This window comes from Mus pahari, chromosome 10, assembly GCF_900095145.1.
Source record: "Mus pahari chromosome 10, PAHARI_EIJ_v1.1, whole genome shotgun sequence".
In the NCBI taxonomy this organism is placed as follows: Eukaryota; Metazoa; Chordata; class Mammalia; order Rodentia; family Muridae; genus Mus; species Mus pahari.
In genome coordinates, this window is record NC_034599.1 from 97,473,008 (window position 1) to 97,489,806 (window position 16,799).

At 43.1% G+C, this 16,799-nt stretch overlaps 2 protein-coding genes across 5 annotated transcripts in view; one reads left to right on the forward strand and one right to left on the reverse strand.

The window, feature by feature from the left end:
* Dnajc13 (DnaJ heat shock protein family (Hsp40) member C13) overlaps positions 1–13,749 on the reverse strand; it is a 109,021-nt gene extending 95,272 nt beyond the window's left edge. For 3 of the 4 annotated variants that reach the window (XR_003844659.1, XM_021207616.1, XM_021207615.1), the window contains exon 1: positions 13,515–13,749. The gene's annotated coding sequence lies outside the window, so the exon portion shown is untranslated. Of the gene's footprint in view, positions 1–10,790; positions 10,913–13,514 lie in introns of all 4 variants that reach the window. The other variant, XM_029543628.1, reaches the window with a different exon arrangement.
* On the forward strand, positions 12,901–14,439 carry LOC110328219. The gene has a single exon (XM_021207617.1). It carries the CDS (start codon positions 13,248–13,250, stop codon positions 13,743–13,745), a length of 498 nt encoding a protein of 165 aa, XP_021063276.1. The 5' UTR covers positions 12,901–13,247; the 3' UTR covers positions 13,746–14,439.
* The last annotated feature ends 2,360 nt before the right edge of the window (positions 14,440–16,799 follow it).

Consider the following 16,799-nt stretch of genomic DNA (forward strand, 5'->3'; position numbering starts at 1 on the left):
TATATATATATATATATATATATATATATATATATATGGTATAGTTCCCCTTATATATAACTACAAATAAAGACTGGAATGATAAAGGAGAAAGATGGACAGAAAGGATTGACATTGAAGAATGAGGTTTGGATTCTTGGTCCACACTGGGGAAACCAGAGTCTGTACCAAAGCCCTATTTTGGGCAAACTGAAAAGGAAGAAAAAATGCTTTTGAGGAGAAACTGGTATCATAAAGTAAAAACGAGAGCAAAACCCTAAAGTCCTGATGACAGGCACACTGAGAACCCAGCACTTGAGTGGCCCAAGCTGGTGGAGAATGACACTAGGCTGGCTACCAAGCTTCCAGGTAAGTCAGGACCACATAGTCAGCCCCGTCTCAAAACTAACTAATAAAAAATAAGACTATCTTAAAATATTAATCCCATAGAACTTAGGGTATGAGCCATAAGGAAGACATGATCCCTAAAAAATCTACAAGGGACCAAAGGCAAAATAGTTTTGTAATTAATGACAATAGAGATTTATGAATTCTTAGACAACTGAAGAATGAATTTAGGAAAGTCACTGACATTGGCTGGTCCACACAGTTTGCAGAAGGATGAATTTCAGAAAGCATGAGCATATATGGAGAGGATTTTGAGGCAAGGGCAGATAGACAGGTCTAACACATGCTAATAAAAAGTGACAACAAAAGTTACCAGGATTGCTTGTTAAAAGAAAACTACATTCCACCAGGCAGTGGTGGCACACACCTTTAATCCCAGCACTTGGGAGGCAGAGGCAGGCGGATTTCTGAATTTGAAGCCAGCCTGGTCTACAGAGTGAGTTCCAGGACAGCCAGAGCCATACAGAGAAGCCCTGTCTTGATACTCAGAGGTTTAGAAATCTGGCTGTTCTTGCAGAGGATAACCCGGTTTTTTTTTTTTTGTAGCGGTCCTAGGTTCAATTCCCAAAACTCCACAGTGGCTCACAACTACCTGTAACTCCAGCCTCGGGGTTTAATGCCCTCTTCTGACCGCCACAGGCACCAGACACATAAATAAAAAGAGAAACAGATAAAAATAAATCAATCTAAAAAAATTAAAATCTGACAACTAATTTCAAAAACATCTCAACATTCTCTGGGCAATATTCTGGGAGCTACTGCTCCTGCTGCTGAACTGTCTTCAAGCCAATAAAGTAAATGTGATTTTTATGAACAAGAACTGCTCCTTGGCACCAAAGGCTTGCCCTTTGGTCATGTTACACTCAGGTAAGTATGTCTGAGCAATAAGAGGGCAAGCAGGAGACAGGGACCTATGAGGTCAAGTCACCTGACAAATATCATAATTCAGTGCTGATATCAGTCTCTGCACGACTTCAAAATCGATTCATAATATCCACTGAAGGACATCTGAAAGCCGGGGAGTTTGTGATGTCCTAAGACTCATTCCACAGTGGCTCTTCCCAAGTACTCAGTTGTTAGTGATTCCACTAAGCATCTACTACACATTTATCAAATCCTGGTGCCCTGATGGCTCCCATTTTGTTGACAACAAAACTGAGAGTTGGAGAAATTCAATTATATTCTAAGGTTACACAGCTAATTAAATGGATGGATCAGGCTCTGGTCCAGTCTCTTAACTCTTCATTCTATACACTTAATCCAAGTTTTCCTGAATTCCCTCTTCCTCAGGAAATCCATTTTCACCAAGTAGTCTTGTATCATTTGACAGCATATTCCTGGGATAACTGAAAACTTAACTTCGATTATTATCTTTACCTGGAATGAATCAAACACCTGTAAGAAATAACTTTTGAAACTACAAATTCAAACAGAGAAACAAATGACCACAGTAAATGCAAGACAAAGGCTCTAACACTGCTATTTTGCCACCTGCGAGTACAAACCATGAGGCACTTCCACCTAAACTAGCTACCCTTTGAACTTTCCAAGTGTTCCAAACAAGCACGTGATAGCAATCTACCAGAGCAGACTTCAGGTACTTCTCAAGGAGATTTCAGAGAAAGAGGCTTTTAACTAACTTTGAACCTTTTAAAAATAGCCAGATTTTGGTCTGAAGCTGGGACCTACCTCCCAGCAAGGATGACATTAACTTTTTCTAAAATTTCAAGTTTATTCATGCTCTCAGGAAAATCTTTTTTAAAGACAGTTTATCCAATGAATAACGGGTGGCCTGAAAACAGTATTAACTCTTTCAGACTATTAACATACTTCTAAACAAAGAACTTACAAAATACAGTAATTGAAATTCACAAAAAGCAGAAACACACAAGAAATACGCTCAGGTATGATGGGAGGAAAATCACCTTAAGGTTGAGGCTAGCTTGGGCTACCTATTTAGTTCTAGCCCGGGCTTTAAAAAAGAGAAAAGCAGTGAAGAGGATGTGTTGACTGTTTACCGTCCAGGGGAAAGCTGGAAAAGCTCCCATCAAACCACAGACTCTGAGGGGCAGCAAGTCTGGGGATGCTCAGAGCACTGTGCTCAGGTGATTTACTTTAGAAGACCTTGGCAGATGTGGCACAGATCCCAAGGCTGCTGGTCCCCGTTCATAACATAAGCACTATGTCATTATGCATCCACCACCAGAGTAACCATGGTGAATTTAAAAAAGACCTCTTACTGCCAAAGGTAGACAGAGTAGCTATCACTCTCTGGCTGTATGACCTTGAACAACTCTGAACAAATGTCAATTTCTCTGCATTACAGCCATCTATAAAATAGGGATGACTACCTGTCTCAAAGAGCTGTGGTATGGACTAAAGGAGACAATTTGGATACTTAGAACAAAACTCAGGAACACCCTGGCTCACAAAACTAAAAAGAAAAAAAAAAAAACCCTCAGGAACATTAATTGGTGACTATTATGCTTTAAATACACACATTCTTGTGAATTTCTATTTTTTCCTTTATTTCCTAGTATCCACTGGCACTTGGGCGCGTTAAGGCATTGGGGGTAGGCAGGTATTTATGGTTCTTCCTCTTCCTTTTATTAATTCCAAACCTCCTATAATTCAACGTAGAACAACTCAACCTATTTGCTGTGTCAGTTACAGAACCAAACAATTCGCAAGTTTTAAATTGCACACTGTGTCAGTCATGTGATGAGCTCTCCTAACTCTCTTTGTCTTACAAATCCATGCTGTGCAAGATGGGGGGGGGGGACATCAGTCACCCGGCAGCCTCGCCTATCAGACTGCCTGCTATGAGGTGGCGTGTGCTGTTAGGTAGCCCTTACTTTACTTCACAATGGACCTGACACTCAGTATAGAAATGCTAGGATGTTGTAGACACGTGGGAAGCTCCAACGCGCTCCCTCCAGTGAAAGGAGAGGAAGAGTGCACGCACACTAAGGATCCTAAAGCCCATGGTGAAAAGAAACCTTCCGCAGGACTGGAAATTCAGGAACCATCATGAGTTTTGCTGCCGTATCCATTTCAAAAGCCACAGTTGCACTGTTAAGTGACTAGGTGAGATGAAAAAAGGTCATGTGACTGCTGTGTGTCTGCACAGGAAAAACACAGCTGAGTGTCTGGGAACCTTATTCCCAATGGATGAAGAAATCACTGTGTGTCACCTAGAATTTCTAACTTCAAAAGTACAGTGTTCTGTTAATTTAATCAGCATTCATAATTTTTACTAACCATTTGTGAACTTCTGAGGGAAAAAAAGAAATTTCATGAACAAATTTAATGCCCAGTAATTATCTCTTCTCTATTTTTAATAAGCTCTAAAGAGTTTAAATATAATCATTAATGGGTAAAAACACTTAAGCAGTCATTATTTATTATTCATGAAGAAAACTGCAGAACTCCTGGTACTGAGAGGCTGAAGCATCGAGCAGCATCAAAGAGTCGTTTATAGGCATGTGCTATAAATAACCGCCCAGCTTAAAGGATGATAAACAGTAGAATGGGTCCTGTCTTGCCAGCCTCTGCCCATTAGGTGGGCCACCTGCTAAACTATCAGCTAAATTCATTCCTTCAAGAATTTCAAATCAAGACTTACGCTTGCCTCTGATGAGTCTATCTGCATGTCCCCTGTAACTAAACTATGCCGAGGTGTCTCCACTGACTGACAGGTAGGCCTCAATGCTTTTCATTATATACTTGAGCAGAATACTACTAGAACTTTTTTGCATCATCTCAGGAAATTCTTTTGATAGAAATGTAATAAAGGTTAAAGTGCCAAGATCAAATTCAGGCTTGGCAGACATGGTAGTGTGTATTTATAAGCCTGGAACTTGGGAGGCTGAGGCAGGAGAATGAGTCTGAATAAGTGAAAGATGAAAAGCAAGACCCTGCCTCAAAACAATACAAAATAAAAAGGGTTGGGGCTGTCCTCAGGGATACAGCCTGCCCTAGGTTCATCTCTAATGGTGTTTTGGCTGAAATCACTCTTTTCAATGAATCCTACGCTTCGTGCTTTCGAACAAGTCTTGCACTTTAATTTATTACTGGCAATAAGGCTGGCCCCCATTTGCAATCATTTGTGAATAATATTAGAATGGTCCTGAGATGACTTTGACACACACATACACAGATATAGACACACACACACACACACACACACACACACACACACACACACGCGTGCGGGGGTCGGGGGTGGGTGCCAACAACAAAAACAAAACAACTGAGTCCACTTAGCAGCCCCTACGACTTTTTGCATGCTGCCACTAAACAAAAGCAGACTGAAGTGACCATCAGACCAGCCTGAGCAGACTGCACCAGACGGTAAGTGGAAAAGGTTGCATGAACAACAAAATTAAGCACATGTGCATGGCTTCTGTCAAATAAATTCAAAGGTCTACGTAGTTGAGGATGATGAATTGGTACATTAAAAAATACAATCAATGAGCAAAGGAATTGAAGTAAAAAGGTTTTTCACCTGTTGAAAGCATATATTTTGCACAACTACCTGAAAGTCATTATTATATAAATATGACAATTTGGAATAATCAGGGACAAGACGAATTTCCTCATTCTGAGTCTATGAAACCTAAGCACAGCACTTGCTCTCAGGTAATAAATTGCAAGTATGAGTTTAAGATGCATCAAACATTAAGATGGATGGATGGATGGATGGGTGGATACAAGACAGAACTGTGGTAAAGCCATGGCAGGAGGGTATTAGCCGCAGCATGCTGAGGGAGGCATGGCCATGCCCGATATAAAGCTCAGCGTCGTGGCCCGACTGACAGGTGCGCAGTGCACTGAGGAGAAGCTGCGAGTCTACCTTCCTTTCTTGAGTCAGCTTCCCTACAGTGGAGTGTTCACCACTGCCCACACACCACATCCCAAAGGGCAGTCAGTGGCAGACAGCACTGAGGAGGACTTCTGTAGGAGAGGCTTCAGCCTGGCCCCTGAGCATGTGTCCGCTGCCACTTGGGGCAACTAACTCAAGGGAGCATCCCATACACTGGCTTCTTAAACATCTCATTTTCACAACTGGATTTGAAATCTCTATCAATGATAATTAGCTTAGAACTGTTTGAAAACAAAAGGTTAAAAATTGGCTAACAACATTAATTTTTACCCAGATTAAGAAACTCCATCTAAACTGCTTTAGATAAAATGTGCTGTACTGAGGAGCAGTACAGTGAACTTGCCAGTGAACTTTAACCCCGGCTTTGCTTCGCTGTTGTTCTTTGTTGTTTTTAGTCACCTAGGCTGCCTTCAAACTCTTAGAATCAGGCGGTCCTCCAGCCTCAGTCATCCCCATAGCTGGGACATAAGTACCCAGGTCATTTTTGTTTTGTTTTAATGTGTGACTAAGTCCAAGTTAAAGCATTTTCTTCAGAAAGAAACAATCAGTATTTGTAATGTGTATGATACCTACAATAACCTTAAAACAGCAAGAAACATATCACCATGGTTTCAGGATACCTCACTTCACACACCTTGACCTGAAGAACTTAAAACCCCTAGAGAAAAATGCTGTCACAAAATAGGGAAGCAAGAAGTAACACCACTGTAACACCAGTAACACCAGTAACACTGGCAATCATATACCCAATAGCTGTCCACAAGTTATACTATGCTGTTGCATTATTTGCCCAGCAACATTAACAATCTCACTTCTGCCCCATTCTCTCTTAAAAAGTCAAAATAACTAGAAATTTCTTCCTGAAATAAAGGGAGGTTAAAATACAACCCCAAGTCTAAGTTAATCTCAATGGGGGTGGGGGGAAGGCAGTGGCGAGAGCAGTGTGTGCAGGTGTACAGGTATGTGTGTGGGGAGTCAATCTCCATAGTTGTTCATCAGAAACTGCACCCTTCCCCTGTTAAACTGAGACAAGGTTTCTCAGTGGCCTGAAACCCACAGGTCACTCTAAGCTGGATTATGAGAAAGCCCAGGGACCCACCTGTCTCCACCTTGACAGCACGGAGATTATAGATGCTACCTATCACACCTGACTTTTAAAATAGATTCTGGGTGTTGAACTTGGGATCTCATGCTGTGCTGAGCTACCTCCCAACCTGGCCACAGTAGTTAATTTTATTGTCTTTCCTATTCAACAATATAAATCACATGCTGAGCTGAAGGAGGTCTATTTTAATCATGCATATGTTGATTCCAACTGAAGCATCTATCTCTTCTATTTTAGTCAGACATATGTTGATTCCATCTGATAGAACACTTCATTTCTAGATAGATTTATCTATTATTTTATAAAAAATAAATTTTTCATGTTAAGATATATTGTGACTCTGCCCTCTCCAAACTGCAAAACTTTCATCTGAAAGAATATTCATCTTTTCAGAAATTTGCTCAATTCTTCTCAAATCTGTGCTGTTATTTATATATTCTAGTTCCTACATATTTTTTAGATGTTTTTAGACCTCATTTCTACTTCACTGTATCTTAAATGAGACTACTGATTGTGCAAGAACAACACACTCTAGGTGAGCAGGCTCATCTCAGTTAGCAGGCACTTCAAAGCTCAGCTCCACCGTGCTCTGAGGCCCTAGTGGGCAACAGAGGCCTGTGCTGGCTGCGATGCAACTTGTTCTCCCTTTACCGACAGGGGATAATTTCCTTGGTCCTGCAGCAAACACAGCTTGAATTACATTTTACAGTTAGCATCCCATGCCTAACAAACACTATTAAGACACAGGCCATGTCAGTGGCAACCATTTCCTCTCACTCAACAGTAAGCAACAGGACCAAGTTTCATGTTTGTTCTAAAATGCCTGCATTATTTCTACCCCTGCCAAGGGATTTATAACCTACACAACACCTTTAAATTATCTTTAAATAGGAATATTCCACTTTTAAAAATAAAGTCAGCGACTTAAAGGTCTGGAAGAAATGTGGCTTATCTGCCCTAAGATGTGATAAATATTCAAAATACATTCTGAATCATGACTTAAAAGTTTGAGGGAGAGGAATTCTACAGCAAAAAATACCAAAGGGACACAAATCAGAAATGCCTATAAAAGTCTAACTTTCAATAAAGTTAGTATAGAATTTTGGATCTATTAGAGAAAGTCTGTTCCCTGCAAAACCTGAGTAGCTCTTTAAGCTCTGATACCTATAGTTAAAGGCAGAGCATTAGAATAATTACTACAGACTGCTTTAGGTGTTTTCTTTGCTGCCTGTTAATCAAGTGCAAACCAGTCCTCACTCAGCACATCAGTTAAATACATGAGCTACTTACTACTCAGTGTGTGATCTACCAAAGGCAAGACAAGGAAGCCCTCTGTTTTTTGACCCTGTTTTACAAATCACATGTTTCATGAGCAGTCCAGATGACAGTATATGGGCTATTGAATGAAGTTAAGAGCACACGGAAATAAGTGTTAAGTATGCCACACTGAATGCACCTCTCACAGGTAACTGTGTCTTATGTCAATGAACATGACCATACCATACCCTGGCTTCAGCTAGTTGCTGAAAGAATATTCCCTAATTCAGTGACTCTGGGGAGTTCCCATGACTATGAATCAGTTTCTATAACAAGAGGGATTATGGCTGGCATGTACTCGGCAGAAGTACACTGCTCCAGAAGGAAAATGTGTTGAAGATATTGATTAAAATTTTGAACTAGGGCCTGGAGAAATGGCTCAGTGGTTAAAAGCATGAACTGATAATCTAGAATAGTGGTTCCCAACCTCCCTAAAGCTGCGACCCTTTAAAATAGTTCACGATGTACTGACCCCCACAACCATAAAATTATTTCTTTGCTACTCCATAACTCTAATTTTGCTACTGTTATGAATGGTAACATAATATCTATGTTTTCTGATGGCCTTAGGTGGCCCCTGTGAAAGGGTCATTCAACTCCCAGAAGGGTTAAGACCCACAGGTTGAGAACCACTGGTCTAGAAGCCTGGACTGAGTTCAGTTTCATGTTCCATTTGTATCAAGGAATTCACAACTGTCCGAAACTCCAAATCCAGGGAAGCCAAGACTCTCTTCTGGCCTCCAGAGGTGCTTCCAGTCAGCTGCACCCACACAGTCACACAAAGTGGAAAACCTGTCCTCAATGTCCAAGGGCTCATCTGCATAGGGGAAAGCCTATTCATAATAAACTAGCCCCACAACCTAATCAATTGAAATGTAAAAAACAAACTATCTTCTACATCAATTTCCCAGCACTAGAGCTGCTACAGTCTGAGAGATTATACTTACCTTTTCAGTTTGGAAAACAATGCTAAAAATTATTCCACTTGTGGTATTTAAGTCACCAAGATGACAAATTTGTGCCCTTCCATGTTTCTGTCACAAACTGATTCTATACTAAGGTGCATATTTCTGACAATTTTATTGCTTACTGTGGTGTGGCCATACTTATTTGCATACTGAAATGCATAGTCAGTTTTGCCACAATGCCATTTTGAAAACTTATTCTTAACTTATTCCAACATGGCTGGCACACGGGGCTGGGGGTATGGTTTGGAAGCAGAGTGTCTACCCAGCATGTACTCAACACTTGGAGGAGTAGGACTCCAACTTCACATTCACTGATGTGCTATTTCATAAATCACTGGGAAACACGATGGATGTAGATACGTACTCAGCTGAACAGCTACGCAGAAATTCTCAAAGCATGTACATGCACAAATCAAAGAGCTTCAACCCATGCGTACACCACACAACTTTCACAACACATTACATTTCCTTTCAAAAACTTCACAGAAACTCAATACATTGTGACTCCTTCCAATGCTCATGTCCACAAGCAACTAACAAAATGCCAGAGTACTGACCCATGCAAACAGCGCCCACTGCTTTAGATGTTACTGTGAAGCTCACAGTTCTGTGGCCCTAACCTATTTTTCATAAAAGTCCTGTTTTTATTCAATTTTACATAGCAAAGCGATTTTAGGGAAAGCACATGGGACACCTTTTGACTTTATATACCAACAGAGAGGAGTGTTTATTTTCTTAACATACAGCATGTTTGTATTTTTTTATTTTTTGCTAAATCTGTATTGTTGAGAGAGTATCTCATGTACTGTGTTGATGTATCACCTGTCAATTAAAAAGTCTATGCCCTGCAAATTAGGCAGGAAACAAAGGTGGGACATTTGGGAGAGGATTCTGAGACAGAGCCAGGCAGGAGATCTGCCCAGGAAGATGTGACAAGACTGATGCATGATACCTGAGCACAGGTAAGCAGACACATGGCAAAATGTATGCTGGAATAAGTGGGACATTTTAAGTTATATCTGTCAGAGAAGAGTCTAGCTATATGGCCAAGGTATCTGTAAATATATTTTGAGTCTGAGTCTTATTCTGGGGAGCATGGGGCTGGGAGGAAGAACCAGGGCCTAACTTCAACACTGGATTTTTCCCTTTATGAATATTTTTGATATCCTGTCTAAATACTAAAGTTCCAACATTTGTTTTCCTGTCTTCTAAAAATGTTTTAGTTTTATGTTTTACAACTATTACAGGCGAACTTGCCTGTAATAATCAATACAATGTGCCAGTTATCTTTTGGTTTCATGGTGTATCTTTATCCCTTTTATTTTTAATCTCTCTTTCAGAGAGGGTTTCTTGCACCCTATCTCTGTATATAAAACTTATAGATAATATGTGTGTGTAAACAAGTGTGTGTGTGTATAAAATATGCACTAGAATTCTAACAGAGCTTTGACCATTCCACCTCGAAATAAAGGCAGAGGTTGAAGGTGTGCACACCATGGCCTAGCTACCCAAACTCTTTTTAAATTTTATTTTTACTGTTTTCAAATGTATGTGTGTGTGGGGGGGGATAGTTGCAAGTAGATGTAGGTACTGAGACCAGAAGAGGGAGCTGGAGCCTCTCTAGCTGGTTACAGGGGGTTGTAACCTAGCCTGAGTCCTGAGAACCAAACTCAGATCTCTAAAAACAGCAACAAGTTCTGTTATCCACTGAGCCACCTCTCCACCTGTATTTCCAAGTCTTAGAATGGTTTTCATCTGTGTTTTAGGGATACAGAGTGGGTAGTCTCGACTGATGTTACATACAGGTCTGTGGGTTTTCCCTCAAGGTGACACGACAGGTAATCCCAAAAGCACTCGGCATCTCTGCTGTGTTCTTGTTTCCAGCACTTCAGGTTGATTGCTCCCGTGCCCCTGTTTTTGAAATTACACATCAAATCCAGCATTTGAGTATTGCCTATTGGATAGCATCATCTACCTCCATCAACCTGAGTATAGCTATGATAACGGCTCTCTTAGGAATTTCTTTTCTCCTTTTAGCTTTTCATCTGTGTCTTATCTCATGGAAGCCGGACATGTATAGAGTAGTGGAAACTAAGGTGAGTAATTTCGTGACCAGATGAGCATATACCTTTTCTTTGTGAGGCCAAGTGCAGAAGTTACAGTAACCTTGTTAGGAGTTGAGCTCAGCTACGTTCTTGCAACAGTTAACAGCAGGGCACCACTGGCTTCATTCCTTTGCAAAATGTGTATCTGTGGAGAGAGGTGATTTAACTAGAGAAATGTCCCTCTGACCCTTGTGTTGTGCTCCTGTGACCTTGTGCCTTTGGGGATGCAGTCTCTGTTCTGAGTATTAGACTCTTAACTTCTCCATATTCCACTAAACTCAATATTTTATTATCAATAGTGCTGGTAATATGGTCCACACATATACATGAAACCTTGCTATCCAAGGAGAAAATGAGAGCCATTTCTCAACCTTCTTAAAAGCTCTGCTGCTGTTCCCCTCTACCTGGTCTGAATGACAGACTTTCAGCAAGACTTTTTCCTAGGAGCGTACCCAGTGCAGTTTGTGTGTAAACAGCTTCTAAGTTGGCACACTCACTTTCATCCATTTTTCAGCTGTTCTAGCTGAACTCTTAACCACTGTCTAAAAGCCCTCCTCTCGTTTTCACCCCTCCCTCTCCAGCCCCTCCTTCAGGTCTGAGCTGAGCTAGTGGTTCTCTAAGTCCTCAGTCCTCTAAGTAGTCTCTGAAGTGATCACCTTGTTTCCCTTGGTTCACCTAGTTTTTGTTTGTTTGGTGTTTGTTTCCACACACACACAGTTCTGTAAAGCTTAGAGCAAAGCTTTGCATCTTAGAATCAAAGCTAAATGGTATAAATGACTTCAGGATAGCAGAGAGCATGTTAACAATTATCTTATAAAAAGGCTGAGGAGAAGGTTTTACAAGGCCTCCCGATGAGCCTAACAACCTGAGCTTAATCCTCCTGTCCCACACTGATGGAGACACCATTACAGCTCACTACCTGAGTTCAATCCTCAGGTTCCACACCATGAAGAAACACACTGCACTCCTGCAAGTTGTCCTCTGACCTTCACACATGCTACATGGCACATGGACTCAAACACACAGAATAAATACAAACAACATTCTAAGTGCAAAAAAATTATCCTAATATGTGAAGACTAAAACAAACATAATGAACTAAAAACTGCACTTTAACCCCCGCCAGATATTAGACCAAAGCCTTAGCAACAAGCAAAACTGGGCTGCCATGTAGCTGCATAACTCTGTTTACACTTTCCTCAGAGAAGCGAGAGAAGTCTGAAACGGACATCTCAAATTTACCCGTGTAATGACAAGTGCTGAGGGAACGGGGCCAACGCAGGTATAACACGCTCTTTTGATTTCAACTCTACTTAATATCTATTGGGAACTAGGTTCCACTATTAACCTTTCTTCTAAGTTTAAGAAAAAACAGATTATTACCATCTATCTGGGTAACCAAATAACTCATGCTCTCCACCAGTGTGTAACTTAATTTCTGTGCACATTCATGTTTTAGAACTTGGTTTGTTTGCAGTTAACCTTGCTAGTATGATTTAGACTACTACTGCCGCATTAGAAAAGAATATCCAGTTTCTTGGGGGAATACAAATGCTGGTATTGGCCCAGGACTCTAGCTTTAAGGTCTTTACATCCCTGTTTCTTAATTCTGACTCCTCTTTTCCTCCTTTAATTTGTTGTACTTCCTGTTTCCAAACAAATGTAAACTCATTGTTTTTTCAACTAGGACTGGCGGTCCGGTCCCTGAATGTAATGTGACATTAACTGCCAGAGCCACCATTTGCGATATTGCAACTTAAACATCGGTTTACACTATATATGAAAATTAAAGGGACTTTACGCTGTAAGCTAAATTAAACAATGAGGCACTAGAAACAAACAAAAAAAAAACCTAAACTATAGAATAAAATGGAAAAGCAGATCGCGGAAGTAAAACACCACTACTTTGGGAGTTCATCTCTGTGTTAGGGGGCGATTTTTATTTACATCATCCTTCCACCAATTGATTAGGGAAACGGTTTCAAGGTAAGAGTGGCTAATTTAGCATCTTACAATAGTTTTGGGGGGGGGAGGGGGAGGCACGCAGATGTACTCTCAACACCCACTTCACTGAGCGTCCGAAGTGCTGCTTCACCTACACCAAAAGCCGCGTTCAGAGGTGAAATCACAGCCCAGCACGGGCAACGGTGAACAGGCCAGGCTACTTTGCTGAAAGGAAAGCCTCGGGGGAAAACTTGGTGTTTGATAAAGGACTTGAGGAAGAGAAGAAGAGCAGCTGCTCCTCCTTTCCCATCAAATCGAAACACAACTGAGACGAGGGAAAAAAGGGAAAAAGAGAGAAAAAAAAAATCAAGCGAGTCTACGCGGGACCCCAGAGGAAGGAAGGCAGACCGCTAACCTTAGAAAACCGGAGGCGCTGGCAGCCGGGAGGGAATCCCGAGGGCGGAGCCCACTGGGGAAGGAGGTGTGGAGTGGAGTCGGGGAAGAGTTGCCGAGCGAAGTGGGGGACAGGGATAGTGATGGGAGAAAAGACGGCCGGGCGGAGAGAGGGGTGGGGCTGCCGGGGCAGTGCCCGGGACAAATGTCACTCGGAGCCGGGGGAGGGGAGGGTCCGAGCGCAGGGATCCCCGGGCGGAGGATCGCTGCTTCAGCAGCTTCGAGCCCCACACAGCAGCTTAACGCCGCCCGCCCTGGGGGTCCCTGCCCGGAGCCCCGGCTCCCCGCTCCCCGGGTCCCCGAAGGTGGGAAGCGGCATCGCAGAAACCCAGAGCCGGAGGCGGCTTTACCTTCGCAGGAGGCTGGAGGCGCTCCAGCCCGAGCTCCGCCCGCCGCCGGCTCCACGTCTTGAGTGGGATGGAGGCGCCGCCGGCCCCGTCCCCTCTCGCTTTCCTTTTCCCCGCCGGGGCCCTGTCGCCGCGGGTTTCCTGCGCCGCGGCCCCCACCCCTCCGCTCCTCCCTCTGCCTCTCAGAGGCTCGCCCTGGACGCCGCCATCTTCCACCAGGCTAGCGAGCGCTGAACCCCAAGGCGCGTGCGTGGCCGCCGCCCCGGCCGTCACGAGACCCTGTCAGCTGACCTCAGCGCTTCCGCCTCGCGCCCCGCCCTCCGGAGCGCTGGGCTCCCTCCCTCGGTGGCCCATTCGCCCTCTTCCGGGAAGCGCCGCGTGCGCGCCGCCCGCCGTTCCGCCTCTCGGGAAGTACGCGTGCGCATAGCGAGAGAGAGAAAGAGAGGGCCTTGGCCCAAGCGGAGGGCGAGGCGCCACGCCCCCTGGAGCGGTCCGGGAGGCCACGCCCCCTGAATCCCTGGAGACACGCCTCTCAGCCAGGCGCTGGCGTTGGCTACTGTAACTCTGCAAAGGAGCATCTCTGTTGCCTAGCCCTAGACTTCAGTGTTCTGGAGCATCCACCAAGCCATCGAAAGTCTCAGTGCGCATCTCTGGTTTAGCTGCATTGTGGGCATAACTTTTACTCGCTACTGACACACCCTGAGCACGGATTTAAGTTTCGAGTGTTCAGGGAGATAATGGAGACAGAAGCCTCAGCCGTCAAAGGCCTTTGCGGGTGAAGTGTTGGACAGTTAACACTGCTGGCTTCGTGGTCCTCTGATCCCAGAGCCAGGATTTAATTGGCCAGTTACTTAAGGCAAATTAACTTACAGCCGTCTGAGATGGGGGATTATCCTCTATTTTCAGATAATAAATTGAAGTCTAGTTCCACAGTAGTAGACTTAGTATTTGAGCTCAAGTAAGGTGAACTTCTGCTCTCTGGGTAGGAACTCACTGAAACTATATGAAGAAGGGGACTCAGGAGCTTGAGAGTATCAAAATGAAACAAAGTTACAGATGACAATTGTGTCAGAGCTATGAGCAACAGACGATGTCTCATCCCAGATGTGAGAGGGGCAGACTACCCTCTAAAACGTGATTCTATGGGAGGAAGAACCTAGTATGGACACACAGTTCTAGGTTTAAACGCTCTGGTGAGCTCAATATTATTATTGTGTAGCAACCCTGGAATTGGAATTTCTCAGGGACCTCGTCTGTGGTTGAATCATTTCATAGATGGAGGTTATGGGATGAAAAACATGTAAAATGGTTTCTACAGACTTGACTCTTTGGCCGACTGACCGATTTGTGTTACTGGAGAAGACTGGATTTTTCCTTAGGAAGGCTTTCCCACACTGTCCCAGTGAAATAAAAGTGCCTGCGAGCAACCAGAAATGGCTTATTTGGAAAGATGAGACCTGAAGTAGACCGGAAAGGGAAAAAAATCAACAATGAAAAACAGAACAAGAAGCCCCTTCCTTGGCTTATCCCTGGGTGATAAAAGCATGTGCTTTCGTGGCTTTGTATATGTTACAGACCCTTAGAGTATTGCCAGAACTAGATGTGGGCTGTCCTATTTCTCTTTGGTAAAGAAAGCTGACCCAGAGATCCCAAGTGACTAAATCAAGGTGAGTTTCATCCAAAAGGTTGAGCCAAGATTTGGCCACAGACTGTAACACCCAGGCCATCAAACAACTAAACCCTTGACACTGCCTCTCTATTTAATATTTGGAACCAATTAAATGACTTCTCAGAGGTGAAAGGAGCTTAGGTAACATGAACTGCCTCCATCCCCTGTAGTGGAAAATTCCCTGCCTCTGAACACATCCTGAAGTGGAGAACCTGTGTATTCTTCCCACAAGCCTTCTCTTGCAGAAATCATCTCCAGGTTTGGGTGGTTGGTTTTGCTGTTCTGCCTTCCTCCTCCTCCTCCTCCTCCTCCTCCTTTCATTCTCTGCCAGTCCACCTGCCCATATCATCTTATCCCATCCTTACCTGTGTTTCCACCTGCCAGCCTCTGTACCACTTCCTCTTTCCCTTAGTGGGATTTGCAAAAAGTTGTCACTCTTCTTAAGATGCTATAACTAGAGACAAGAATCAGAACGAGTAGGAGGACTTGGCTCATCTTTCCAGAGGTTTCTGTTAAGTTATCTTGCTCCCCACCCCCTCAACATTTTTGAAAGGGGTGTCAAATTCAAGGTAGACCTTCAAACTTCTCTTTCTGCATTTATCTTTTTTTCTTCAAAGCCCACGGTCACAGATACTTTTTTCATAGTGCACGCCTATCAAATTTTCAGACCAAAGTTGTGCGACATCATATTTCGAAGCTTTTAAAATTCACACCTCACTGCTTTCTAGACAGCAGTAATTTTATCTGTGTTCTAAGTTGACATTCAACCCAGGAGACGTTCAAGATCTTAAAAGATCTACATGGCAAAGCCTGTTCATTGAGTTCCCTGCTACTGCTGAAGTGGGCTTCCTAACTGTATCCATGCCCAGATCCAAAATAACCACTAAGAACGCACACTGTGCCGAAGTGTTTCCATCCACATCTTGCTGTTCACTGCTGCCTTTGTCTTGTTTTGCCATTTGAGGCACGGATTCTTGCTTTGTTTCCCAGGCTTGCCTTGAATTTTCAATCCTCCTTTGTCATTGTCTGGAGTTCTGTGGGTTTAGTTTATTTAAAACACTATTAGATTTAGTTTAGTGTATGAGTGCTTTGCCCACATGTCTCTATGTGTACCTCTTGCATGCCTGATATGTGCAGACGACAGACGTGTGCCTTGGAACTAGAGTCATGAATAGTTTTGAGCTGCCATGTGGGTGCTAGGAATTGAATCCAGTGTCTTTGCAAGAGAAACAAGTGCTTTAAACATCTAATTCATCTCTCTAGCTTCTGGAATGCTTTGATCATGGACAGTCATGACCACATCCAGATAAACTGTTTTAAAAACATTAACCACCAATCCCCATGTGGCTACTGAACATGAAGTAAAATTAATTTGAAAAATGCAAGATAACCCATAATAATGTGTTATTGATGATATGTGTGGTGGGATGAGACGTAGCCCCAGGGTCTTAGGCATCTGAACATTTGGTCCATAGATGGGGGCAGTGTTTGGGGAGGTTTAGGAGGTGTACATGTTACTGGAAGCAGGCTTTGGGAGTAAAAAGCCAGTGTCCATGAATTCGTGGTGCCGTTTGCATGTTCAGGTTCCCCTGGATCTGGATGTTGCTGCTGCCTCTCCC

Coding starts and splice junctions, on each gene's coding strand:
- LOC110328219 (XM_021207617.1), top strand. CDS start 13,248: ATGGGAGAAAAGACGGCCGGGCGGAGAGAGGGGTGGGGCTGCCGGGGC.